Source organism: Cinclus cinclus, chromosome 12, assembly GCF_963662255.1.
Source record: "Cinclus cinclus chromosome 12, bCinCin1.1, whole genome shotgun sequence".
NCBI classification, from domain to species: Eukaryota; Metazoa; Chordata; class Aves; order Passeriformes; family Cinclidae; genus Cinclus; species Cinclus cinclus.
In genome coordinates, this window is record NC_085057.1 from 5497425 (window position 1) to 5525283 (window position 27859).

General features: G+C 38.4%; 1 protein-coding gene across 1 annotated transcript in view; it reads left to right on the forward strand.

Annotated features, from left to right (window-relative positions):
* SUCLG2 (succinate-CoA ligase GDP-forming subunit beta) overlaps positions 1-26161 on the forward strand; it is a 109127-nt gene extending 82966 nt beyond the window's left edge. Inside the window, exons 10-11 of the mRNA XM_062500635.1 lie at positions 17665-17785; positions 25165-26161. Coding sequence (XP_062356619.1) covers positions 17665-17785; positions 25165-25280 — 237 coding nt within the window. The 3' untranslated portion in view covers positions 25281-26161. The remainder of the gene's footprint in view (positions 1-17664; positions 17786-25164) is intronic.
* The last annotated feature ends 1698 nt before the right edge of the window (positions 26162-27859 follow it).

Genomic DNA, 27859 nt, shown 5'->3' on the forward strand with positions numbered 1-27859 from the left:
AGACTTCCTTAATAGCTGTACATAATATTAGATTTGAAGTTTGACAAAGGTGCTGAAAGTCCTTTTTCTGGTTCACTTTGTAAAATCTGCTTTTTCCTACTAAAACATTTTAAATGGGAGACTTTACCTCAAGTGAAAGATGAATTAATCAATTTAAGCCTAAGGCAAGACAAGGTATATGTCAAGTTACAAGTTTTTGGTGAAAAGCTGTCTGCTGCTGGGGTTGATGTGTGCAAGTTGCATAGCAAGCTATGCAGTGGAATTGAAAACTTAGGAATAAATACGTGTCTGGTGTTGAAAAGTGAATGAAACAGACTTGCACTGACACTTAGTGCTCCCAGGAAAGACTTTTCCTTGTAGGAATGAAAAATTAATGAGAAACAGGCGACAACTGTAGCATCACGTTATACTGAAAACTGCTACCTGTAGCTTTTTCATAATTGGGAAACCAAAATAACTATCCAGAAATCAATACAATGGGTTTTGTTTCTTTGAGGGTTTGTACACATTTAAGTCTTTACCATTTGCAGCTGTGTGCAGTGCTTAAACAGTGGCCATGCTTTTTTTTACTTTTTTTTTTTGAATGAACAAATGTGCTTTTAGAATAATGCTTACAAATGCTTGCCATATGTGGGAAGGCCTGAAAATAACCAGTGAGTGAAGTAAAAACCTGAACAACCTGGTGACTGACATCCACATTCAGCAATATACAGGCTGAACTATTGCATCATTCTGTGCTTTAAAACAGTTTGTCCTGCCTACACTGCAGCCAGTGAATTAGCTAAATGTAGATCCTGACCTAGGAGTTGTGTGGTTTGTGATTTAACAATAAGCAAATTCTTGTTTGTTTGGCTGTAAAATGTTTGAAATCGTTCCGGTTTGTTCCTCACATGAAGCATTATTAACTGTGAGCATTCACAGCTCTGCCATTACATGGGTTTGTGGAGTTCGTTTGTCAAATAAGAAATATGGGGCATAAAGTGTTTGTAATTCCTCAGTACTGGGTGTGGTAGAAGGCTTTGGGCAGACACAAGAAGGACTTGCTGGGTTTTGATTTCAAAGCCTGAAGAGTGCACAGTTATTTCAGAAGTAGCTTTGTAACTTGTGAGTGAATTTTATACCAGAGGGAGAGCAGCAAGCTCTCAGTGTAGAACTGCTGTGGAATTTTCTGCCAGTTCCAGTGTTCTCCAGAAGTCATTTTCACAGCTGCAGCCATAAGAGAAAATCAGGGATATTGGATTTGCTGAAGTCCTGGTAATCAAAGCCTAGCAGGTAATAATAGAGGCTGGCTATGATGGTGATTAACTGAACCATAGTTGTTTTGCAGGAAGGGAGATTTTATGGAAACTTGAACTCCAGGACAGAAAATAACTGAGGTCATGACATTGAGTGAAGGCTCTTTGTAAGTTAGTGCAAAAAACAGTGGCCAGTTTGAGGTGTAAGTATTTAAACCAAGAATCCAAATGTCCTGGTGAAAGTCAGCTGTCCTTGGGCTTGCCTTGGCAATTTGCATTAAAGGGTGATGTTGGCTAAGCCTCCTCTGAAACACCAACACCATGAGTTTGCTGTGTACTCCAAGTGCCTGTCCTTGAGAGAAAAGAATAAAGAACCAATAAACACAGGACATGAGCAAAAATATTGCCAATTTGGATCAGAATTATCATCTCTGCTAGTTATGGTATCTCTGATGATAAACTTTAACAGATGGCTAATCAAAAGAGAAGGGTTAAAGAAAGCCCTGAAGGGGCAATTACAAACCAAAAATAAAACATTCAGATTTCCTGAAATGTATTTTTTTTAATTTACTAAAATATTGTGTTGACTTTTCAGTTACAAAATCAATATGCCTGGAGTGGTTAAATACATTTGTAAAGATGGACATAAGTTTATAATTTAATAGGAATGGCTTATTTTAAATTGTTTTCTATATCTATGTACTTCTGATACTGGTGGCTATAAAAGAATGTTCTCTTTATGTGAATGAGGGAATATATTCATTGGATAAGGATTAATGAAATACAGTTATATTTATGTTGCTGGCTCTGTCAAGTACCACACCTGTTCACATTTGAATCCATTGCAGTGAAGTTCTGCCTGAGATTTTCTTTTTATTTCTGCTGAATGGAATATTTTTAAACCTATAGAAAAACTAAGAATTTTGCATCTGTATTTTGGTGCTTTCTTATCCCAACTTGATTATCTGAGCTTTGAGCAGGTTTTGTTTTTTTGACAGGATGAGTAAACCACTGCCATGTACATTAATCTCACTGCTCTACTTGTGCAGAGGAATTAATGCACAGGTGAAAGAGTGCAGGAACTGGTAAATCAGATCATTTCAATAGCACTGTACTGTTGTTCCCTCGGATTTCAATCAACAATAATCAGTTAATTTGCTTTCTTCAGACCACTGGTTCCATCACCCTTCACCTTTCTAGAGAACTTTTACATATTTTAAATTAAACTTTGAGACATTCACTGGTACATATCTGCCAAAGTGAAAACTGACCCTTTTCATTTTGCACTTTGCTTTCCAAATCCAGCCTGTCTTATTCTTAATCTCTGGCAAAGCTATTTCTTCCACACTGAGTTACTCCTTTGGCAACTTCTTGCAAAGGGTCCTTTACAAATGCTTGTGCATTTCAATCATAATGCATGAGTGGCCATAATTTGCTGACACAGTTCATTCTTTAATTCTAAATTCCAAGGCCTCTTGATATATTTGTAATCAGTTATTGGGGGTTTGTCATGTGGTTTAAAAATCAAGAAATAGTTGCTATAAAGTATTTGAGTATTTATGAGAGATGTACTGACTGTTTCAACAAGGACCTATCACATTTTTCCAATGCCTCTAATTTCTGATTTACATCAGTTTTGTCTGCAGCAATGTGTTGCCAGGAGTTGTGACTGGTAATCGTGGTGTTTCTGAGATACTTTCTGATACACAGCACATGCTTTGGTCCTGTGCTCATAGAGGATTTTGTTCTTTGAGATTTTTGAGATTGTTCCTCTTAGAGGAGCACTCCATTTAATTCCATATCATCAGCATAGTCCCAATTGAAAGGAGCAATGCAGTAATCACTGTACCATTTACCTTGGCTTTAATTTGTTGATTTTTTAAAATTTTCTGTTTAAGTAGAAATTCTTCTTTAAGCAGTTCTAAGTAGTGCTTCACTCTTGGTTTTGTAACAAAACTGAGGAGAGTATTTCTCTTCATTGATATGAACAGCAGTTTTCCCTCAATTTCAGGTGTTTCTGGTGAATTGCATATAGTAGAACAGATTTAAACACAGACAGATTTTTTTACTACTTAATGAAAGTCCTTGGAGGTTTAGATATGCTTCTAATTTGGATCAAAATTGGAACTATTCAGAAGTTTTCTAGGCCAAAGATATTTTCTTGGTACATTACTTTTGATACTTCTTAAACTTTTCATCCAGGTTGTGTTTAATTCTGAACAGAACCAGCATTCCAGGAAATGCCAGGGAACAGCCCAATGGTTTTTCTGTTAGGTACAATATAGGATTTTTTTGGGTGTCTTTAAGTGAAGTTTTGAAATGTTGCCCAGTTGTTTGTGGAAACAAATTTGTAGGCTCAAGTCGAGGGACTAATTCAAAAGTGTTTGCCAGTTTGCAGCTGGCAGAAGATTGTAAATGAGTGTATCTGTCAGCTGCAGACACTGGAGACAAACAACAGAGTGAAACTTTGATAATGAATGTTTTATTATCTGTTGTTATTCAGGAATCATTCTTGTTGACTCCATGGATTATAAAGTTAAATTGTTTCTCCACCTTTCCCACTTCTCTTCCCATCACACCAAGGCAATACTGTACATGAGTTACAGGTATCTAAACAAAATCATTGATTCTTAAGTTACTGTATTAAATTTCTGGAGCAATCTCACATTATGTCTGTAAGAAATTTGGTGTTTTGTTACTTCAAGGTTCATTATAATGAAAAAGATCTCATAGAAGTAGGTGGCATCAGTTCTATTCTGTCTATGTCTTGGCACATCTTCCATGTCCTACATTGTATGTGTTTTAGCTTTTTGTTTGATTATTTTACCAGCATTTTTTTTCTCTCAAAGATGTCACTTGGTCATTATGACTGCATATTACTTTTATTCTATTTGAATATACTGAGCTTGTAAAGACCTCGTACATTTTTTTTTCCTATTGAAGTGTTGAACTGGAAAAAAAAAAGCATACAAGTGCTGCCATTACATTCAGAATCATATTCAAGCAGCAGATTACATTTCTGGTCTATTTTGGATTAATATAATACTCCCACATAGGATTTAGTCTTTTCCCACGAGCAATGTGGTTTCCTCTGTCTTCATATTGACTGCTAATTTTTTAGCATTTCAGAAGATTAAAGTAAGGTCTTACAGGGAGTGCAATCATACAGCCTTTCAAATCTAAACATCTTGTTGATATAGAAAACAAAATAGTCTGGCAAATTATTTAAGCCTGAAATTAAATAAATTCTACTGAGTATGTTTTTTATATCTGAAACTCAGCATTTCAAAATAAGACAGGATTTTAAGCAGCTAATTCCAGTGACAACTTTTCACAGCTTAAGAGTTACCTTATTTTTCAGAATTAGTTTTAACCCATGGCCTTTAACATTTTCCCCACTCAGGCAGGCATTTTTCAATTTATAAGAGGGGTGGCATGTTAGCAGTGAACATAGACAGGGAAGCCTGCAATTAATAGATAAGCTGAAACAAAAGTTTTAATAGCCTATGATTGAGCATATTTAATAAGTAAGGAGATTTTCCCACTTTAAACAAAGAATAAGAGAATGTGTGTGGGATTAGCAGTTTGCATCAGGGAAATGCCATTGTCTGGGCTGAAAAGAGCTGCACATCTGTAGATAGTTGATAATTCAGATAATTATTCATTTATGTGTAGCTGACTGTTTCATAATAAGAGGGGATACAAGTTTGGGGGTTTATTTTTTCTGACTGGATAGGGAAATGATTAATTACAGAGCTGTATTTCGTGTCAAGTTGTGAATAAATATGTTTAGCATTCATATGGATGTTTACAAACAGGAAACCCACACCGCTTGCCAACAGTATGATTAAAAAAAAAAATCATTCAATTCATCACTAATTCTCTGTAGGAAAGAACTTTGTATTTGTGTAGTTTGGTGTTTTATAATTAAAATCTTTTAAAACATTTTAATTAGGCAGAAGTAAACCAAAGTCCTTTTGTTTGCTCTTTGTAAACACTCAAAGGTGTCACTGAGGTGAGAGCTGTCGAGTGCTGCAGGGTATCTTGGCTTTGAAGAGTGCTCAGCTTGAGGTTTGTAGTGTGTCCACACTACACTGGGAGATGGCTTTATCAAATCAAATAATAAATTCAGGAAACCCTTTTTCAATTCAACTTCCTTGACTACGTGTTGGTTCCCCAAAGTGTGGTAGAACTCTTTGGGCTGATGTCAATCTCAAATGAATTTGTGATGTTTTCCATGCAAAAAAAGGACATCTGGAACAGGGACTTGTAGCAAAGCAGTTCACTCATCACCTGGCCAGACAGAATCTAGGCAGGAATCTCTGCTGTTGATGCTTGGAAAAAGAAAAGGTGGGAAAGTCCAGGGGAGGGCCACAAAGAGGATCTGAGTGCTGGAGCATCCCTGCTGTGGAGACAGACTGAGAGAGGTGGGGTTGGACAACCTGGAGAGGAGGAGGCTCCAGGGAGATCTTAGAGCCCCTTCCAGTGCCCAAAGGAGCTGGAGAGGGACATCCTACAAGGGCATGGAGTGACAGGACAAAAGGGAATGGCTTTACACTGAGAGATGGTATTTTAGATCAGATATAAGAAATAACTTGTTCCCAGTGAGGATGGCAAGACCCTGGCACAGGGTGCCCAAAGAAGCTGTGGCTGCCCCATCCCTGGAAGTGTCCAAGGCCAGGCTGGACAGGTCTTGGAGCAACCTGGGGTAGTGTCCCTGTCCCTGCCCATGGCAGGGGGTTGGAATGAGATGGGTTTAAGTTCCCTTCCAGCCCAAGCCATTCTATAAATGAGGTTATGGTGGGCCATTAAAGGCCTTGGAAGTGAAGCCAAGGCTGTCCTGGTTAATCAGCACTGCTATTACAGACTGTGGCTCAGCTTGAAACACCCACTTGGAAATGTTTTTATTTAATCTCCCTTTTATGTAATTCCTCTTTAGCCACTACTGTGCGTAAGTACTTAAAAAGTAATTAACAAAAACTACATGCAATGCGTGCATTTAACTGTTTCTGCCTGCAATGATTTCCTCCGTTATAACCTTTTGCATTTTTTTTCTTTGAAATACAGACTTTTAATTCACCTCTACACTTTATCCCAGATCACAGATTTGTCTTGGTACTGTGTGTATTGGAAAACAAGGTGTGTTTCTCAGATGAGGAAATAGATTCTAACAATGGGATTTTTCCTTTTTGTGGATCATCCAGCAGGAAATTTAAAAAAAAATAAAACACCATGTGAAGATATAAATGTGCAACTTTACTTTTATGCTCTGAAATTGTTGAATAAGTAATCTGCTTTGGATGTACTTGTCTGATTTTGAGATTAAAAGGTATGAGACACTGCTGGACTTGTGGGCTTAACATTAAATATTGCCATTGAATTTTTGCACTATACTGAGGTTCTGAATTAATTTTTATTTGTGAGTTGCCTCTTTGTATCTTTGGAATCCTATACCAAGGAACTGTGTTTAAGTTGTCGACCCAGCAGAGAATCTGAATTTAGAAAAAGTGCTGCTGAAGCCAAGTGACAGCTTTTGGCTGTGTGTAATGTGGTTGGTTGTATAAGTGAATATTGTGGCTATTTGTTTGTTTTCATCATGCTTAGTTTCAAGTATTATGAGACCATACATTTGAGGCTTGTCCTGACATTTTTTTTGCAATTTAACGTGGGAGTTTTAAATCCTCACAAGCTTTTTCCAGTTCTCATTGAAGTTAACGAGTATAGGAGAGACATTTTGTGAGATAGATATTTTCCTTGACCATACTGTAAAATCACTTGTAAAGCAAGGAAATATGGTTAACCGGGACACCTACAATTCCCTGTGTTGTTCTGTGCAGAACTGGAATGAGATATGAGAAGCAGCCTGTGATTTACATGCATCTCTTGTTAATTTTAATGTGCTTGACTCCCCATGGCTGCCTTGAGCATCTCAACCTCGATTACTCTAAAGTTAAGTTCCTTTATGCTGGCTTATCTGTGATTGTTTTAGGCTCACTCCATCTGTTTCTTAATGTAGCTCTATAACTTCTTTCACAGTTCAGATTTTCTGATTATATCATGTTGGGTTTGTGGCTAAAACATTCAGTTCTGGTTTTAATACAAGATACTTTGATAAACTTGTGAAAAGTGGATGGGAGATTATTATGGAATAATTATTTCTCTAAAGGTGATTCCCTTCTTATTGCAGAAAGTAGGTGAAAAAGGTTTAGTGAAGATGAAGATGATAGGTTAAATTATTAGGAAGACTGAAGTGACATCACTGATTTTTACTTGTCAAAGATTCAGGCCAATCTTTTCCCCTTTGCTGTAAGGACAAAATGTTAAGTTGCATTTTATGATTTTGCATGTAGCAAGACAGTCCAAAAAAGTATGTCGAACCACTTTTTCAACTCCTGAGTCATCCCGTTTTGCAATAATCCAGTTCTTAGCTTAGCATTGTGAGGATGTTATTACTGGTCATTAATTTTTAAGCTGTCACTTTTTTTTGTTCTTTTAAGTTTAAATTATTTTATATAAACCTTGCAGAAGATGAAGGTCATTATTTGTCTTTCAGCAGTCCTGTCCAGAGCTGAATGTCGTTAATATATAATGCCAGAGTGGACAGCCTTTGGAAGAGGCATTTCTGGAACAGAAATTCTCACTGATGTTGAGGCGGCAGCAAGTCCTGCTGGTGACCACTGGGAGAAGCACGAGCTGCTGGGTGGTCAGGGGATGTTGCAATCTGAGTTTAGCAAGGTGGGAGGAGAATTTCCTAATTCTACTTGGGCTGTGTTCCATCTGGAGCATGGTATGTCCCAGGAACAGGGTCCTCCCCTTCTGATGGAGCACCAGAGGCTGGATAAAGCAAGAGGAAGAGGGCACATAAGCTCTACTTAAACTTGCTCCACATGTGGACAAGACCATAGGCATTAATTTCTGCTCCCATCTTCTGACTGGGATCTGATCCTCAAAAGGATAGGAAAGAGCAAGGAATTAATTGTATTAAAATAAAAGGAGAAGTAATCAAAATCACAAATCACTTGTCTGGTGGCACGTTCCTGATTGATGCTATGTGGTAAATGCTGAGGTTAGACAGTTTTGTAATCAGTAAAACTGATAAAGGAACATATGACTCAGTCACCAATTATTTTGTGATTTAATTTGGAAAAGGGTTGCATAGATATATTAAAGAAATGTAAGCTGTGCTTTATTGGAAGACTGTAACTGCACTGGGTAAGACTTGGACCTGTCTTGATCTAATCTGTTGCTTTTTTTTCCAGCAGCAGTCAGAGGCAGGTAAAGAGGAACACAAGAAGAGGACAAGTATCTGAGGATGCTTCCCAGTGATCTCTGATACTCTTGTATTTACAAGACTTCGGGTGTTTTCTTTCCAGGAATTTGTTGCTGTACATTCTCAACTCATATAAGCTCTTGACACAACCAGTATCGTGTGGCAGCATTTCTAACTATAGCTGTAGGCTGTATCTGAAAATAACAGTAAAAGGACCCCTTTTGTATTTTCACTGTCTCATTACAAGAATTAAGGACTAAGAAGTAAAACTACCAGGAGGCAGGTACAAAATGGTTGTGCCTGGTTCCCTTTTCCCCTTGCTAGTTGCAGGCTTGGCTCTGAATCCTCCTTCTGTTTCTTTTGCTAAGATGGAAAGTTGTGGTATATTTAGAATATTCTGTATACAAAACTTGCCCAGTGTCTTTATAACTCTTCTAAGTACCTTTCTGAGTTTTACTAGTTCTGCTTTGGTTTACTACATGTTAAAAGTGAACTGATTTTTATGTGGTAGTAATTCGGAACCTAATGAGGACAGCAATTCACATTTTTGATGACTACAATGTTACTGTAAAAGAACGTGTTTTAATTATTTGGAGATTTCAGATGTGTATATGCAGTTCAGTACCCATGACAGTGCATTTTTCTACTTTAATTAAGCTTCTTGAACTACAGTATTCCTTTTTAAAAGTTTTCATTGTCTCAGTAAGAAAAGCAGCCTGACCTAGATAGGAGCTTCTATAGCATTTCCTTCTCTTCTGCATGGGCAGTAGAAGTCAGGGGTGTTTCTCAGGTGATGAAAAGGAAGATCCCAAGACTTTCTAGAGGACTGAATAATTGTCCTTCATCTCTCTTCTCCCATGTGATGGGTACTTTTACTTAATACTTTGATACTTCAAATAAACATAGTATTTGTATTTCTAAGGCTATTTCTAAAGAGGAAATAAAGATAGGTTCTGGTGACTTTCCTTTTCAGGAAATAAATTTCACTACTGGACCTCTAACATTAATCACATCAAGATTTCAGATCTTAGTGGGGCTTTGGTTTTTGCTGGTTTGTTTTTGGTTTTTTTTTTTCCTCGCCTGAATTATGAAGTAACTCTCTGTTTGGAGCAAGGCACATGCTAGCTGGACTTTTAGGAGAAAGTCAAACCAGAAGGAAGAGAGGAGGCACACCTTGAGATGTCTCCAAACTAATAATACATACATTTTTAGCTGGCTGTTGAGTTAAACGGAAAGTCTTGTACAGGAAGTCATCACATCAGCAGTTCTGTTTAGTCAAACCTTGTTGTGGATGTTTGTGGTTGTGCCATTTAACAGCACTGGCTTTGGTCATTTGCCAGCACACCATCCAGTGTAACCTGCTCTTTGAACAGCTCACCTGGCAGCAGCCCACACTGTGGATTGTGTCCTGCTCCAGCTCCTTTTCATATATCCATGCTCTCCAGGTGCTCCTGCTTTTGAGGAATATTGCACGTTTTTAGTTCAAATGATTTAAACTTACCTGACCTTTTTGCCTTTTAACACACCATAAAGGATGATGAAGCTGTGCACAGAGGCACCCCAGGGCAGAACACGTTGTTGAAATAGCAGGGACACCTTGCTTCCTCCTGTGTCACATGCTTCAATAATGATGACAGTGCTGCATTATTTTTCAGAATGCTGATTATTGCTTAGCAAAAATCTAATTGAAACTTCAGACAGTAGAAACATTAGAGAAAGTGTATGATGCACCTCTGAGAAATTAATCTGAAGTGCAGAGGCAAAATTCTGGAAATATTGGATCAATTTTTATAGACTTTGCTGTTGTGGAAGAACTACTTGCAGTCGTGCTGCTGTATAAACTGCCTTGGATGAGTGGGTTTGGAGGGTGTCTATAACTTACCATGCTAATATGGAACAGTCAATAGGAGCTCCCTGAGTATTTAATGACCAGTGTGTACTGCTTGTGCCTAAGGAGAAGTGGTGTGGGTGCATCTTGGAATTGCTGGATTAATATCCTCCAAATCAGACCCAAACATGCAACTGCTCTCAGTTTTGGGTGCACAAAGAGGAATTTAAAGGCAATCTGAAATACTGTGCTCTCATGTGACACACAAGAACTGATGATGTGTGTTTTTTTCCAGTGTTGTAGTGTGGTTGTGTGGGTAGTTGTCTTCCTTAGATTATTCTGAAGTCTGCTCTGCCCATGCAGGGATTCATCACATTGAAGCTCAGATATTTAAATGAGAGTCAGAACAAATTTATTCCAAATACCCATGATCTGGTAGCAAAGTTATCCTGCCATATTTGCACCAATTTTTCTTTTTTCCTATCAACTACCTGCTGCATTATGTCCCCAAAACAATACTAAAGGCTTATTATTCCTGTGCCCTTATTCTCAAATATACTTCAGAATTGTACTTTGTGGTCTCAGCATTTTATTTTCCCTCTCTTTATTCTTCTCCCTTATTATCATAAATAAGGATTATATTAGGTTGTGCTTCCTATCAGTGAAAGAACATGCCTGCATGGTTGCACACACTCGCCTGCTCTGCCTGGATCGTGAAGTGGGATTAATTAACTCTGCTCTGCAATAATGTGGGGGGAATGTGGCTTCTGGAAAGGGCCTGACTGAGGTCTGACCAGTGGGAGCACAGGAATAGGAAGCAGGGGATGGTTTGCAGCTTCCTGAATGCATCTCAAGTTGATCCCAGACCAAGGGATGCACGGGAACGATGGATTATTGTGATGGATGTGTTTGTGCCAGGGCTCAGGGAGGGCAGAGTGTGTGTCCTGCAGATGAGGAAATGTTCCCAAAGCAGGCTTGGCATAAGACTTCTCACTGAAATTCATTGAAATGGAGGCTCCTGAGACCACACTGCTGCCTGCCGTGATATTTTGGAATTTGGAGGTTGTGTGTATGGAATTGGAATATTTCTGTTCCCAAAACATGCACTGCTTAGAGCTGGGCAAAGGAATGAAGGAATGTGCCTGGGGACTGTTTCCACTGTGGTACTCTGATATGTAATTTGCTAGTCATTGTTTCATCTCATTCCATTAATGAGCCCTGATCCCTTAATTTTTATTTTTGTGTCACTGCTACAGAGAATTAAGACAAAATCCCACAGTGGGGATGTTCCTGGTGGTCCATTCTGGGGAGTAACTTTGGTACTGGAGAGTACCAGAGCTCTCCCTGCTCCAGACCCCTCCTGGCCTGCCTGTTTTTCACGCCCCAGGGAAGGGCCACAGCCTGGAATCTTGTCAGTAGGATTAGCAAAGGGTTGTTGCTGAGTAGTTTTCAAACCAGCAAAAGCCAAAAATTCCTGCCCTGTTCCAGATCCTGAATTTGCTGTGAGCAGGAAGGACTGAAAACTGTAGGAGGCTGTTTCAGCACACCAGAAACTGGAGCTTCAAAGTTTTGACTTTGCAAAAATGTGGTATTTGGGACTCTCAGCATGGCACTTAAGGAGCTGCATTTCAAAAAGTCTTCCCTCCCATGCCAGCCAGATACTCCCCTCTCAACTGCCATCCAAAAATGAGGCTTCACATACAACAGGAGGTTGTGGCAAAACCAAGAATATTTTCTCTCAGTGAGATTTGCATTGCTCAGGAACCTCCTGAATACAGAACAAAAATTAGCTTTGGACAAAATCCTTAACTGGCTTTTCCTATCTAGCTGTTGGGGTGCCCCAGACAGAAAAATCTGAATTGTGTTTTGGATGTTCATCAGACCTCCTTTCCTGCCAGGACAGCAGGGTGCATTGTCAGTGAATTCTAAAACTTGACCTGTTTTAGAATAGTGCAAGACATTCAAAATCGCATTGTATCAGTATTTCTTCAGCTGACTGCAAGCTTTCCTACTTTGCTGTTTGTTGATTCAACCTCTTTAAACTTACCACTTTCAGACTCTCAAAGTTCCATCCCAAAGAGGCAGAATGATACTTTGCATAATTTTTATGAAATTAAGTCATATAGTTTGGCTTTAATTAGAAAAAATAACCCTGCTCTCCTCTCCAAGGAGATTTTTATATCTCTTTTCCACATTGAATTGCACTGTCCTCTAGTGGGTGTTTTAAGCAAATGTTTTTGTGTTTATAAATCTTTCATACTGCTCAGATACAGAAAGCTTAATCTTTATTTTCAAATGAACCATAAATGTTCTCTGATATGAAAAGATAGAGAATAAGATTAATATTTCAAAACCGAATAAGAAAAAGTTACATTTGACCTGTGGTCCAAGCTGTAATAATACTGAGATACATAAAATTGTTTGCATCTGACTTATCTGTTGGAGCAGAAGGATAAAGAGTGAGCACGCAAGTGTGGGCATCTGTCTTTTATTACATTTTATTGCTGTGTATTAAGAATTGGATATAATCTGCTTCTTTCACATTGAAACAAATTTGGTAAACTATGAATGAATGAATATTAAACACCAGTGAAGTAGTAGGAAAGATCAAATGCACTACATTAGACTCAAAGTGAAGAACTATGTATCCCATTTTACCCAGTGGTTTGTTTTGTTTTTTTTTTAATATTGCTATCTACCCCTTAAAAGGCAATACCCTCCCAGTCTGGGACGTGTTTGGGTGATCTGAGGTGTCATTCTTCCAGTGGAGTTTATTCTGCTGAAGGCAGGAGGGAAGAAACAAAGGCCTGGCAGCAAGCTGCCAACTTGCTTTTCTTACTTATTTCCTGACAATTCAATGCCTTCATTTGGTAAAAGAATGTGCTTTTGTAGACACAAAATATTACTCTGCTGACCAGAAAGACTGGGAGACACAATGCATGTTTTAACCTCAAAAAATGCTAAGAGTCTCCAGGTAGGAACATGTTTGCCAGCTGTACCATGCAAACCCACTGTCTTCCACACAGGTGTGCCCTGTGGCATCCTGGAGAAGGAAACTTGACTAATAGAACTGCTTCATGCTGTTGGGGTACACTTCCAGCTGAAGGAAGAGTTAGGAGGGGTCAATAAATTAATTCAGTTTGCTTGCAATAAAAGGTGGGTTTTTTTCCAGACTTGAATCAGACAAACGATGAGCACGTTCTTTGCTAATGCAGCTTTTAATGTGCTGCAGATGTAGTTTTACTGACAGGTGCTGAATAGCTTGTTTTCATCTAAAATACATGGATTGAACTTCAAAGTCACAATTTCCAGCAAGGTCAGAGATTATATTGGTAAATACAATATTTTATAATATTTATAGTTCACTCTGTGAATGTTCATGCGTCTGTGTGAAAAGATGTGTACAAAGTCTCAAAGCATGCATGGGACACTGTGAGTAATTGGAAACTGCTGGAAGTCTTTGATGTCATCAGATGAGATAATGTGGGGAGGGCTGTGAAAAAGGTTCTCAAAAATACTTGAGCAGAAATTAGGCACAGGACAGGGGTTTTTTATGGGCCGGGGAGGGAGAGGTAAAGCAGGACAAGTTCTTTATGGGGCTGCCCATGTTTGGGTCATCTCCCACTATTGATGAAACCTCATCTAAGTTAAACTACATCCATGTCTGGATGTCTGCTTTATGTGAGATTCAGAGTTTGCCTTTAGGAAGGACCTGCTGGTGCTGCAGCACACTGTAATCCTTCACATGTTGTAGTTGTTCTGTGGTGACAGCAACAGTGGAAATCAAAAAGGAACAACAGCTCGGTAGTGTCAAGCTTTTGTCCTTTCTCTTTTTGCATTCAGAACTGGTGTGGTTGTTGCAGACTGGGAAGGTCAGCAGAGTGGGGAGCAGCAGCTGCAGACAGCCAGACATCCCCAGTATGGATTTAGAGATGGGCTGTGGAAGAGTGGAATCCTTTATGGTGGATTCATCCTCTATTCATCCTCGAGTGTGTGATGATCACATCTCAGCGTGTGTTTTGTTAAGGCTGGGAACATTTTTAGAAACAACAACAACAACAACAACAATAATAATAATAATAATAATAGAGTATAGCAAATGCACACACACACACATTCTATCTAATTTTACAAAGCAGCCAGTTGTGCTAAAGCTACTTCTGCTCTACCTAAAATGCTCTTAGTTCTGTGGGACCTGGCATCCTTGTGGATCATGTTGGTGATCCAATACAATTCTAGCAGTAATCTCCTAGCACCCTTACTTTGGTTACTACACAGTTATATTTATTTGCAGTGTGGGGTTTCTTTTGGTGCCAAACATTCAAAGCAGAATAGCAGGCTTTGTCGAGGCTGACTTTACCAAAAAATTATTGGTATAGATTTTATATAGATACAGTTATCCATAAATATATCTATGTTCATATATAGAGAAAATACCCTCTGTGTCTGCATGGATGTTCATACAGCACTAAGGAGCTGTGGGATTTATTCCAGTATTTGTAAAGATTTAGCACCACATCTAACATGAATCTGAGTGATAGTGCAGCACTCAGTTTCTATTCCTTTGGCTTCCCAGCACTGGTGCTGAGGCCTGGAGACTGTGGGTTTTACCAACACTGGTGGTGATGTTTCCATGCCATTGTGGGTGCCCTTGTTTCTTCAGAGGAATCCATAATCAGTTGCAAGTACCTTTTGTGGGGATTTCACATCTGTCAGTTGTTTTGCTGCATTAAAAGATCTTGACCCATGGATATGCTACTACGTTTTGTTTTCCTAATAATGTTGCTGAAATACAAAAAACATTTGTAAGGCATTCTGGTAGGTAAAAATGGTTATTAGAATAATGATGCTATTTAGTAACCTGTCTTGTATGCAGGCAGCTTGCCTCTCTCCTTGATATGTCTAATAGTCCATAGGCATTAGATGCTGAGCATGTGGATATATAATGGTTCTGATATGCTTCAGGGGGTTTATTTTTCTCACAGGCTTAAGTAATACAGAGATAGTGCATTCTCTGTGCACATGAAACACTGAAAACCTCTTCATCCATCCACTGTGTCTGAATGCTAAGGTTCTTTCAGCTGGAAATGCAGGATCTAGTCAGGCTACAGAAGCATATATAAACAATGTTCACAGATTTCAGCAGAGTTAAAGTGAATCTCAGCATCATTTGAACTGATCTTCTGGCTTATTTGGAAGATTATGATAAAACCAAGATCGAATTCCCTACCTGATTCAGTTTCTTATTGATTGAATCCTTTTAGACTCCTCTCTGATTTAACAGTGTATTTTTATTAAAGCCAAGCACGCAAACATCAATTATCTGAGCTGCATCTAATTTCCTTCATTTTTTTTTTTCTTTTGCTGCCAGTGGATTAGAAGACATGATTAAAATTCAGCTTGAAAGCTGAAAAGCAGATCCCTAAATGACAAAGTCTGCTCTAGGAATTAAAATATCTGTAGTGGGCATAAAATCCTCCTCCTTATCTCTAATAATGTAAATACACTTGGTTAAGTTGATCTGTCACATGTCTGGTGCAATGTCTCTGAATTAGGAGGACGTATTAGAAAGGGTGGAGTTCTGTCTGTGGTGTGTCCCACTGTTTGAATCCATTACCAGGATGTTTTAACCCCAAAATGTTTTGCATAGAGTGATCTCTGCCATGAGGGTTAATGGGTAAGAGTTGGAAGGGCTCTGTTTTTCCTCTTGAGTTTTACTTCCTAACACCAGGAATGTCTGTGTGTGCACAAGCAATGGGAACAAGGCAGAGAAGGGGCCCTCTATGGTTTTACTCTTGGTAGCTTCTGCAGAGTTAAGGATTTTGTAACATAAAGGTGAAATAAATAACTGCAATGGCATCACCAACTGAAAATCCAGAAAACCCTTGACTGGTAAATGCATGTATTTAACATGACTATAAGGCAGAGTTATAAAATCAATTAAATTGTGTGTTCTAGTTTGACTGGGCTGTAAATTACCCTGTGGTGCCTGTGCTCTGCCTGGGATGAGGAAGCAATACCACGAGCCATACACAGGCTCCATGAACTGAAAATGCACTGGATCATCTTTTGAGCAACCTGGTCAAGTGAAAGGTGTCCCCGTCTTGTGGGAAGCAAAGCATTTGTTGAGATGTTTTGTTTTCCTTTTGTACTGTGGATGGCAGTATTACTACCTGTGCTGAGCTCCGTGTCTGTGAGCACACATCACAGGAGTTAATTGTCACATTTTGTCTGTGGAGAGATACAAAACGTGATTGTGCACAGCTATAAAGGTGCATGGCCGCAGGGAATTTTCCTGGTGCTGGTATGAGCCTGGCTACCTGGAGCTGGGCAAAGTGAGTCCCTTCCTCTGGTGCAGTGAGTTAAGCATAATTGCAGCTGACATCATGCACCAGTGCAATGCTGTGATATTTCATTCCTTCACACCTAATCCCTTCTTTATCCTGTCAGGTTTTGAGTCAACACAATTCTGGTAAAGCTTGTTTGTGACACCCAGTGAAGCTTCTTGTAGAGCGCCCCAAATGTTGTGGGTTAGCCCCAGTGTGGAATGAGGAACAGCAGGGCTGCATCCCTATGGTGTCCTCCTCAACATGGTTGGGAGCCTGGAATATGAACTTGGGTTAATGTTATGCTACCTTACCAGGTGGAAAGAAATCATATTTATTAATATCTTTTATGTATTAGTGTCTTGTATGTAGTGAAGGGCAATTTACTTGTGAATTGGGTGGAGAAATTGCAGTTTCCAGAAATTGATGAATAGCAGTTTTTTGAGGTTATCAGTTAACCTGTTGTAATGAATGCTCTTCATTACATGCCTCTCCTTGTTAATTAGAAGGGATTTTTACTCCTCTTTATCAAGGGCAAGTATATTACCTTTTCCTCTCTCGTGTTTGTGATAAAGTGAAGATCCAGACTGTTTTGTGAAGTGTCCACATGAATATTTCATTGCATGTGCATCAGACATTCACATCCTGTGTTTTCTGAGCTCCAACCTCTGATGATCATTCAATACATTTTTAAAATAGTAAAACTATAGATTGTTTAAGGTATTTTATTTATAGGTAGAAATTCCCTTCTTTTTTTTTTTTTTTGTAAATACTTTAATTATGATATTAATTACCATACCAGTTTATACCAAGACAATTAATCACTGCTGTACACTGGGGCAGCAATAGACTCAGACTCAAGTTCTCTGAATGCAGAGGTGAAGCTTGTACCTTCCATAAATCTGGTACTGACAGAGGGGAATTGGTGTACCTGTGTTTATTAAAAAACAAAGTTAAAACATAATTGCATCCCCACTCAATTCCTCCTTGGTTTCTTTCCTACAGGTTGAAGCAATCCTTGTGAACATTTTTGGTGGGATTGTGAACTGTGCCATCATAGCCAATGGTATCACCAAAGCCTGCCAAGAGCTGGAACTGAAGGTACCTCTGGTGGTCAGACTGGAAGGTGAGTGCTGCTGGTAGATTCAGACCAAAATCATCCCCTCAGGTTCTCACTAATTCATTTGGAATTTCTTTTCCTAAACAGATTTATCCCACACAATATGTCCAATTCGTCAGCCATAGCACAACCTGAAGTCAGTAAACTCATATTTTTGCATTCATGGACCCTGATGGTACTGGAAGCAATGAAATTTTGCAATGGAAGTGTTATGAGTTTGCCTGTAAGATTTGCAATGCAAATAGGAATTATTTTGATGCACGTTTATGTTTACTGGAAGGTATTTCTTCTACATTTTTTTTTAATGACTGTAATTCCATTATTGCTAAACCTGCAGCAAAATATAGTTTTCCTAAATTTACACCTGTGCCATAATTAAAAGAAATATGTTAGAAACAGTATTTTTGAGAGAGAAACTACTGTAACATGTTCCTCTGCCCAAACCCCCAACCCAGCTAAAATCCAATAAGAAACAGAAAATTTGGTAATGGTAAGGAATATTTTTTCTTTAGTGCATCCAGCATTGCTTCACAAGAAACAAAAAAGCCATAGAGAGGGGAGGACAAGCACTCTTTGGCAGCTACAGACTTTAATGGCAGTGGGTGTGGAGTTCTGCCCCTAATTTCTGAGAAGTGCCCTGAAGGAGGGAGAGTCTTCTGCCATTGAGTGAAAAGTGCCTTGATTGCAATCAGCACACAACCCTGGTAAGCTGAAAATATTGCTTTTTGGCCAAGTAGGTTTGGAAAACAGAGGGATTTCTGGGTGGGTTTTAAGACCTGGTCCTCAAAACCATCCATATTCATGTCTGTGTGTGTAAAGAGCATAAAATGTCCTGTCAGTCTGCATTGCTGATGAAAGGAGGAAATGCATCCCTTTATGGACCTGAGGTGTTTTTTCACACTGTGATAGAAGGGGGAGGAAAATATGTTCTGAATACATCAGGCTTTTTGTTTTTCAAAAATTTCCCTCACCAGGATTCCTGAGGATGCAAACTGCCCACAGAGCCCTTTGGTTAAGGGGATGCTCCTTTTATGTTTCAGGAGAAAGCAGAGCTTTCTCATCCCTCATTCTCATGCTGCACTGCATGTGCTGGCATGACTTCTGCTCTTGTGAGTGCAGGCAAGTTTAAATACCCTCAAATGGATTTTAGAAATAAATTTTGAAAATTTTTCTTTGGATGGCACAGCACCAGTCATCAGCTGAAGAGACTGAGTAAAAAGTTTAATATGGATGAAGGAGAGACTGAGGGATGTTGCTTAGAAGCAGAAAAGTTTCATTATATAAAATCTCATTGTTTATCAGCTTTAGGCAATGTTGTTTCACTTTTTGTCATAGCAAAAAAAATTCTGTCTTTCCCAGCTGGGAAAAAGTTTATCTGTCAGATCTGTGAGACTTCTCAGCTGTTGTAACTGCTGCTTTTTATGTGAAGATATTGAAAAAGCCATTCGTTTTTCCTATGAACAAGATGTTTGTGTTGTGGTATTTGAAACTGTTATAAAAGAAACAAGAAAATTTTGAACTGCCGTCCACTGGGTCTGTTACTGCTTTTGCTTGGCCTTTCTCCTGTAATTTTGATAATTCCATGATTGTACAGAAGTAGGAGTGAAAGCCCCCCAGAGGTGCCTGTTCCTCTTGTGCCTGTGACCTTTGAGTCATTTGCTGCTCCATCCACAGAGTTCAAAGCTGAATCTTCAGAGTGTCAAATAAAGACTTAAGTACGAACATCCTTTGGTTACCATCTTCCCAGATTGCTCACTCTTTGCTAGAACTGTTTCTCCTGACTGGTTGCTGACTCTGGAAATGGCAGTACCACATTTTCTTCAGGAAGCTCTCTCCCAGAAAAATACAGAAAACTCCCACTTCTTCATAAGCTTTACCTCAAAAGTTGTTTTTAAATTCCTCCTCTTATTCCTCATGGTCATCCTAAACAAAGAGCTATGATACTTACAACTTCAGATGTTGTACTTTGGAAATGTTAGCCATCACTGCTGTTTTCTCTGCCTCCTTAATCATCTAACCAACCAATACGTGGATGTTTGGTCCTTTTAATCTTTCCTCAGAAATCAGTCCCTTGGGATCCTTAATCATCTCCATTGTTCTTTGAACTCACACCAGGTTATTTAAACTTACAAGGATTTTGAATTAATAATGAGTACTGTGGAAGCAATAAGACTACCCAAGACTTTTTAAAACATCACTGATAACGTTTTACAGTTCAAAAGGAGAAAAAGGAACGAACACTCTTTTGGGTTTCCATTTTGAACATTTTCCCAGCAGAAGGTTTGTGATTATTCCCATAAATCTAACAGATTTGTGACCTTCACTTTAAAGACTCTTTGCCCACATGCACTGTGCTACAAGTGTCTTGATGACTAGAGTTTTAATCAGTCAAATCTGTCTTGATTTAGTAGGATTCTGTGAACAAATCTTTGTTCTCAGTTGTATAATAATTACAAGCCGTTTTACCAGTGGATAAAGAAAGGATTACTCTCCTCTTTGAAAATGGTAACTTTATGATTACATATGTTTGCTTGCCTTATCAGTAAAGAACTCACCAGCTGAGACACAGGATTATTGTTTAAAAAGCTCATGGCCAAATGGAGAAACCACATATTCCAGATTTCATCTTCTACAAATGGGTTTATGCAGGATTTTTTTCCCTTTAAAATGTAATACACTTCAGTTAAGTTTTGTGAAAACTGACTGGGAGTGCTGAAGGGAAGCCAAGCTCTGCTTCTCATTTATATAGCTCAGAGTTAGATGAAAAGGAAGAATAAAAAAAGAATTGTGAATCAGATATCTACTTCCTATGCTGGAAATTCTGCGTCCTCTCTTTCAAAAATGAATTCTCTCCTTCATTGGTGATAGGGCAAGAAGGACTGGGAGGAATCATAACTACTTAATATGTTGAAATTCAGATAGAAATAAATAGCTTTCTATTCACATGTTTGAATGCAACATTTTTTATATTTTTCATTCATGTGACTAGTGACCTTGTGTATTCTTCCAAATCTAAAATATTCTAGTATCTTCAGAAATCTTTTACACACAAGTGAAATTTTGCTCTAGCTTGTGTATCTTGTCCACAGGTATAGTTTAGTATGGATGCCTGATTTTTTGATTTTTAGTATGTATCCCAAATTGCCTTTCAAGAGAGAAGAGTGGTATATGGCAAAGTCACACAACTTTGTTAAGATCAGCCTATTCAGACATCTTGGGTTTAAACATTCAGCACAAATGTAAATGTGCCCTTCTCTGTTAAGGATGTAAACATGAGGCAGGGGGAAAGATTAAAATATTCTTTGGGGAAAGTTTAATGTAGGAAAGGGTAAATGGAGTTATTCAACAGAATAGAGTTTAATTGTCTCTTGCAGGGAGGCAGTGGAAATTGGTTTATTCTTGACTGCAGAGCCAACAGGTGTGAGATGTGTAAGCCCCCAAAACTTTGCATGTTCTCTACCTAAAGGTCACTAATTAAAGCTTGGCACCAGCCAAACCTCAAATCAAATGTTGTTGAAGAAGGTTAACTAGTGATGAATTTCAAACCCTATTCTCCAATATCTGCCTTTGGAACCTGAGAGGCCACGAGAGAAGACAGGAGTGCATTGCCTGGATCTGTGCCAGGGGAGATTTGGCTCAGTGCACTCAGCAGTGCAGCTTGCCAAAGCTGGACCTTTGCTAGGGATTCTGTAGCATGGGCACAGGCTGCTCGTGTCACTGATAATAATTGGCTTCCTGCATATTGTGACATTTTTTGTCATAGCAGAGTGTTTTGGGTCGTAAAATATAAGAAATATTATATATTTCTATTAAGTATAGACTTCACATACTATATTATATATAAGTTAAATATAATACCTTATATATGTTATATACTTATATATGCTATATATACAGTATATTGTATATATGCACTATATATAGTATATATATGTTATATATACTATATATATATACTATATATACTTATATACCATAAGATATATAATATTATTATATTACTTATATTATTCATCTAAGCATTAGCACTGTTAGCAATGTATTTAACTGTGTCTTATCCCCTCATATCTTATTTACCTGAAAAGCCAGAAATGGCACTGCAGAATCCTGCATCCTCTCTAACCATCAGCATTAAACAGTGACCATTTATTCTCATTTTCCTGATGGATTTATTTCAGTCCAAGTGAAGAAGGGAACATAACCCAAATCCTGCATGTGGAGTATGACTGAGTGGGTTTTATTTGTTTGATTTTCATTCAACCTCTCGCAGTGTGTGCTGGTATAATCTTACCACTGGCAGAGACAGGCTTAGACAGAATATTATTAGGATTTTTTCAGTAATGACTTGAATACATTTGCTTTGCTACTAGTAGCAGAGATTTCAGGTCCACAGAAGTTTAAATGTGAGATTGCATTTACACAGAGGTTGCTCCAGAACCCAGGTTTTCAGCAGGAGGATGTTTGGATTACAGAGCCTGAAGGTACATGCCAATAAAATTACATCTTTCCAGGTTTTTCTATGGAGTGTTGTTGACAGTAATCTGTGTCAGAAGACAAAAAATTCTAATTAGAAAGCCATTCTCTTGATAGAATCTGGTAAAAAAGAATAAAAATTAAAAAAAAACCCCAAAAATTAAAAAAAAAAATCAAATCAGCAAAAACAGAAGCCCCACAGCCTCCAGCCCTGTGAATTTTCACCTTTTCTCAGTTGGCTGCAGGGTAGGTGAAGGGCAGATTATTCTGATAGCCTGGATATGGGATTCTGTTTACAGTTCTCTGACACCATCCAGTGGCAGGAGGTTAATGCTGGAATAGTGGGATTCTTTATTTGTTTATTTTAACATCTGTTGCAACAAGCTGGTATTCTTTGTAGATTCCAAAATGTTTCCAGTGTTTTCAAAATGTTTAATTTTAAATCTTTTACCTCTGCTTTTAGCAGGCTCATACGAATTTCCATATTTTCCACATTGCTAAAACACTTAATCACAATGAGATAAAAGGCAATCACTAAAAAAAGAGAGAATTATAGCAAAGGGAATGCTTGCTGAAAAGTGTTTAGTTGTATGGCCTGCCTATAAAAGTGTTGTATTTAAGAAATACAAAATGTACTTGTACACTTTTGACTGCAGTGAGTTGTTGGGTTTTTGGTTTTTTTTCAGCTTTCATCATTTCATTTCCCTGCATAAACTCCCCCTCCCTTCTCAGGGGCCTGTGTTTTGTATTGATTTTGTAATGCATGTTAGACAAGTGGTGTGGAGAGCAATCAATGCAGTGCAGAGCAGATCCAATGTATTGTTCCCTCTCCAACCCGTTAGTAAATTAATATTGGCCACTTAGTGAAGAGCAAAAGTTAGTTTTAAATACATGGCTATCAAAAAACGACACAATGTTTTTTTCTGTGGCGGAAAATTTCCAGGAAAATTTCCCTCTTCCAGTTTTTTTCTCCTCATAACACTTTGTCTTGTAGAATCCTTTTGAGAGATCAGTACATTCTTGACTTTTTAAAATGTTATTCCACTTGTATCTAAATAAAAGACAAAACCTTTAAGGCATGTTGGGAATCACTGTACAAATGTGAGGGACTCCAAAGAGAAGAGAACCCTGGGGATAGCTCCTGTCTCCTGTGTGCAGTGCAGGGCTGACAAGTAGCAGCCTCCACATTATCTTATATAGGATACTTGAACAAAAATCAAATATCATGCTCTTTTTTTTGCCCATAATATTATTTTTTTTCCTGTAGAAAAAGTTCGGTACAGTTCTGGGTGTTACTAAGCAACCAAATCCCCCTTCTGTCAAAGATTTCAGATGTCTTTGACCTTCCTCCACAAACCCTACAGCGTGTCCTCTGCACAAGGATGGGAAGCATGACCTGTTCTGCCAGTGCCTTTGCAGAGGGAGCAGATGGGGTCCCACATTCCTCTTCCTGATCCTGCTTCTCCCATCACACAGTGCTGTGACAGGGATGTCTTTGGTCCCTTTCAGTGCCAGGAGTGGCATTCCTGACTTGAGCATGCTGATGAAACAGGTTTTTGAAATGCTCTGCTTCCGTGGTACCATCTTAGATGTTTTATGTAGTCTGCCAAAGGGAAAAAAAAAAAAAAATCATCCTTTAAAATGAGCATTCTGGAAGTTGCACGGTAAAGATTATGCTTCTTGCTTGGTTAATAATTAAGGGTATAATTAGTGTATAGCTCCAAATATAATTAAAATTCATTTTGCTAGGTCTAGGAATTACAAAGTAATTAAGCATTTTGACGTGGCAAATGAACAAGGAACATGACATGGAGGAGGAGGATAGAAATGATTCTAAAGAGGATCAGCTCAAGATGCTTGTGTTTGTGACTAGTGTGTGATCCCAAAGTGTGGATTCTGCTTCCTCAGTAGGATGTCTGACTCCAGCTTCTTCTGTGGTGCAGAACATAGCAGTGATCAATAGTGTCACTTGGCCTTGCTGGAGAAAACTCTGGAGAATTCAGATTTTCTGTTAGTCTTAGTTGTCCAAAAAGAATGAGATGGAGTAAATGGGAAAGTGATGGTTTTGTATTTTGGACAAGAAAAGTGGGGGAAATGTATTTTCCTGGAATATCTTTTTCATGTTTGGATTTTTTTCCTTTCCTGTGCTTTATTCTGCTGACTGAAGTTGAGCTTTCTCCATACAAACTGGAGCCCTTGTGCTGTGTAATCATATTCTCCTTGAGGTGGGGTGGACGTGGCACTCAGGGACATGGTTTACTGGTGGACTTGGCAGTGCTGGGTTTCCAGTCATACTCGAAGATTTTAAGGGTCTTTTCCAACCTAAATATTTTTGTGATTACAATAATTCAGCCCGGCAGCAGAGGAGGGATTGGTGTCATGCTGAATACTTCAGAGACCTTTGTATTCCCTGTTTTTAGTAAAAATGCCAAAGCATATCCAGTAGCATCTTAAATCCAAATAAATTTTCATGATTACCCAAATCTTTGCCTTTCAACAGCCCATTTTGCAGCTTTCAGTTACCACAGGTGAATTTTAGTTATTGTTGACTCAGTGATTAGCTGTAGCTGATTGTGGCTAATAAATGCCTTAAAAAGGGCCTGGTGCATGGTCCATTATCCAGTGCTCTTGCTGGATGTCCCTGCTGACTCTGGGGGATGCTGCATTGACCCTCTAATCTTCACAAAGCCCCTGTTGTGCACACAAGTGCCATTATCAGATTTCATTTTCTGTCAGATTGTCACTGGAATTAAGAGCTCCTTCTCAGCTCAGTCTCAGGCACTCATTCCATCTGTTGCTAAACTGAAATGATGTGCAGTGTGAGGATTATCTGATTTTTCAGAGATGTGCTAGGAGATGTTCATTTATTCATTAATATTAATTATTAATTTTAGTCAGTGTTCTCGTTCTAGGAACAAATGTCCACGAAGCCCAGCGTATTCTGAGTGAAAGTGGACTCCCCATCACATCTGCCAATGACCTTGAGGATGCAGCAAAGAAGGCAGTGGCAAGTGTGGCCAGAAAATAGCACCTTGAAGATTATTCTCATGGAAAGTACTTGTGTTTGACAAGGCATCATTCCTGCTGTTGTTGCAGAGGATTAGTGGAATGTCCTAAGCAGTTACCAGGCTCGGTGGACTTAACTGGAGATACGTGGCCAACCCAGGCTATAGGCCTGTGAGTTGGGTTTCAGAAATTTTGAAGCTACAATCTCCAAAAGTTTGTATGTCTTTATCTAATTTTGGTGATTTTGTTAGTCGCATCTGTGATAAGTAATGCTTCACTCCCTAAAGCTCTTTTTTGTCTCTTCTAAAATTGATAAAGTCACGAGAAGACAGAATAATTCTGTCAACGGAATTGTTCTTTAACCAAACACTTCTAGGTCACCTATTTCACCATATTTTCATTCATGTTTTTATATTGTAAAGAGTCAGCAAACTAACAGTGGGTTTATATTTTTATGGACTTTTGCAATAATGTAAAAAGCTGTGCTTACAATGCTATTTTTATTCAAATGAATGATGTTGATTTTCTTTTCCTTTTTTTTTTTAAGTCACTGGTTTTGCCTTAAGATGATTCTCTTCTGTTGATGCCAATGGATACCTCACAATAGGAAAAGGGATTGAGTAGTAGGGTAGTGAAAGGAGCTCCCACTCTTACCGTGCCTATAACCACTGAAATGTGATTCATTTCCTTTCTAGTTTTTTGGAAATGCCCTGCTGTATTTCCAGGTGTAGCAATGCCATACAGGGGGCTCCAGGAGGATATTTCTGCCACTAAGGAAATGGCTGCTAACTTTTTAAAATAACCTCTTTTATGAGAATGTCACTGCTGTGAGGTTTTAAAGCAAGGTGAGAAACTGAAGCAGTTTTCTCTCAGGAGCATGGAGAATTCTTCATCTGATTTAACTTCTAGCAACCATTTCTAATTTATTGGGAATAAAACACAAATGAACTTTTAAATTTTTAAAGTATTTGACTTCTCAGGCATCAGTAAAAGTATGTATAAGAAAATAAAAAAGCCCTAAGTTTCAGTACTCAGATATTGACCAAGATTCATTTTGATTATATACTCTTTTGTAGCAGTCAAAATTCAAGCTGTTAGTTACACAAATCATTCATTCAGGGAACAGAAGGCAATATTAAAGATCTTGTGTAACTAAAGAACTTTGTACAAATCTCACTCTGCCCAGGAATTATGTGCTGAAAATCATCAATAGATTTGAACAGTGAACAAATGAGGGGATGTTATGATCTGGTCTTGTAAATGGGTAGAAATATAAAAATTTGTGAAATAAATTCCTAATTGTGATTATTTTTTTTTTTGAGCAGCTCTAATCAATACTGTGTTCTGCTTAGAAAAATGTGAGTAAATTTTTCTTGACATTTCCATTAAAGCTGTTTCATTCAAAATAAATTTTCTGCACGAATCTTTGACTCTTGACACAAATGGTGCAGATAGGTTGCTATCATCAATTCCTGCAGCTTTTTCCTTCTCCATTCCTTTCTCTACATATTGCTCAAGGAAAAAATGTGTGACCATTAGAGCAGCAATAAATATGCCACTAGGTCTGTAGTTATTGACAGAATGAAGGAGAAGGGTATCGTTAGCAGCTTTCTGGAAGGTGTATAAAAGCCACACTGCTCTGAAGGAAGAAACATTTACCTCACCACAATAAATAAGAGTCACGCTCTATTTTTTGTGTTTTAATACTGGAAAGATAAGATTCTGTGGAAGAACTGTTTGTGTAATGTTGTCACACACTGCGTCCCTAATTCTGGTCTCAAAACAATCCACTGTGCGTAGACAATTATTGTTTTGCAAAGATTAATACTGTGTACACCATTTTTTCAAATAAATGTGAAAATGAACATGTTTATTGACTTTGTCCTTTCTATACAGTAGAAAAATGTTTAATCTGCCTGTGCTCTTCCATTCAGCATTTTGTGACAGGTGAGTGAAATTCAATGCATTGGAATTTAGTTTCAATTGGGTAATACTGCTCCACTCCAACATATTTGCCTTTTATCTAAAAATGTAGATAATTTTATCTCTCTTTATCTTTTCCTATATGTAGGCAAATGGCAGTACACACAAGTTTTATTCCTCTTAAGTCATATACAGAAAGGAACAGTGCAATTTTAATTTTTCAGATGTAATATGGAAAATTCCCTAAGGTCTGTTTTGGTATCTTTGATGATTTGGTATTTCACAGGCACTGTGCACTGGCTGTAACCAGAGGCTCTCTGTGGTTGTGTGGACTGGTTTGTTTTATTTGTATGGATCATTTCTCTCCATGTGCAAATGTGCAGAGTTGTGTTTGGTCTCCCCAGGAAAGGCATTTTTGGTTGCATTTTCCCCACACAAACCAAACAGCAGCATAAGCAGTGGGTACATTCCAGCTAATCCCCTCTTGTGAAAGCTTTAAGTGGGATTTAATTAGCCTTTAAATCTGGAAATTTCAACCTGTATTAATAAAACTCCATAGGACAGGACACTTTGGAAGGCAAAACAGGAGGAAACTGTTCATGCTGACACGGTGTTACATCTTTAACAAGATACCTTTAAATTCTCCCAGCGAAAGTGTAACAGCTGGGAGTTCTGGAG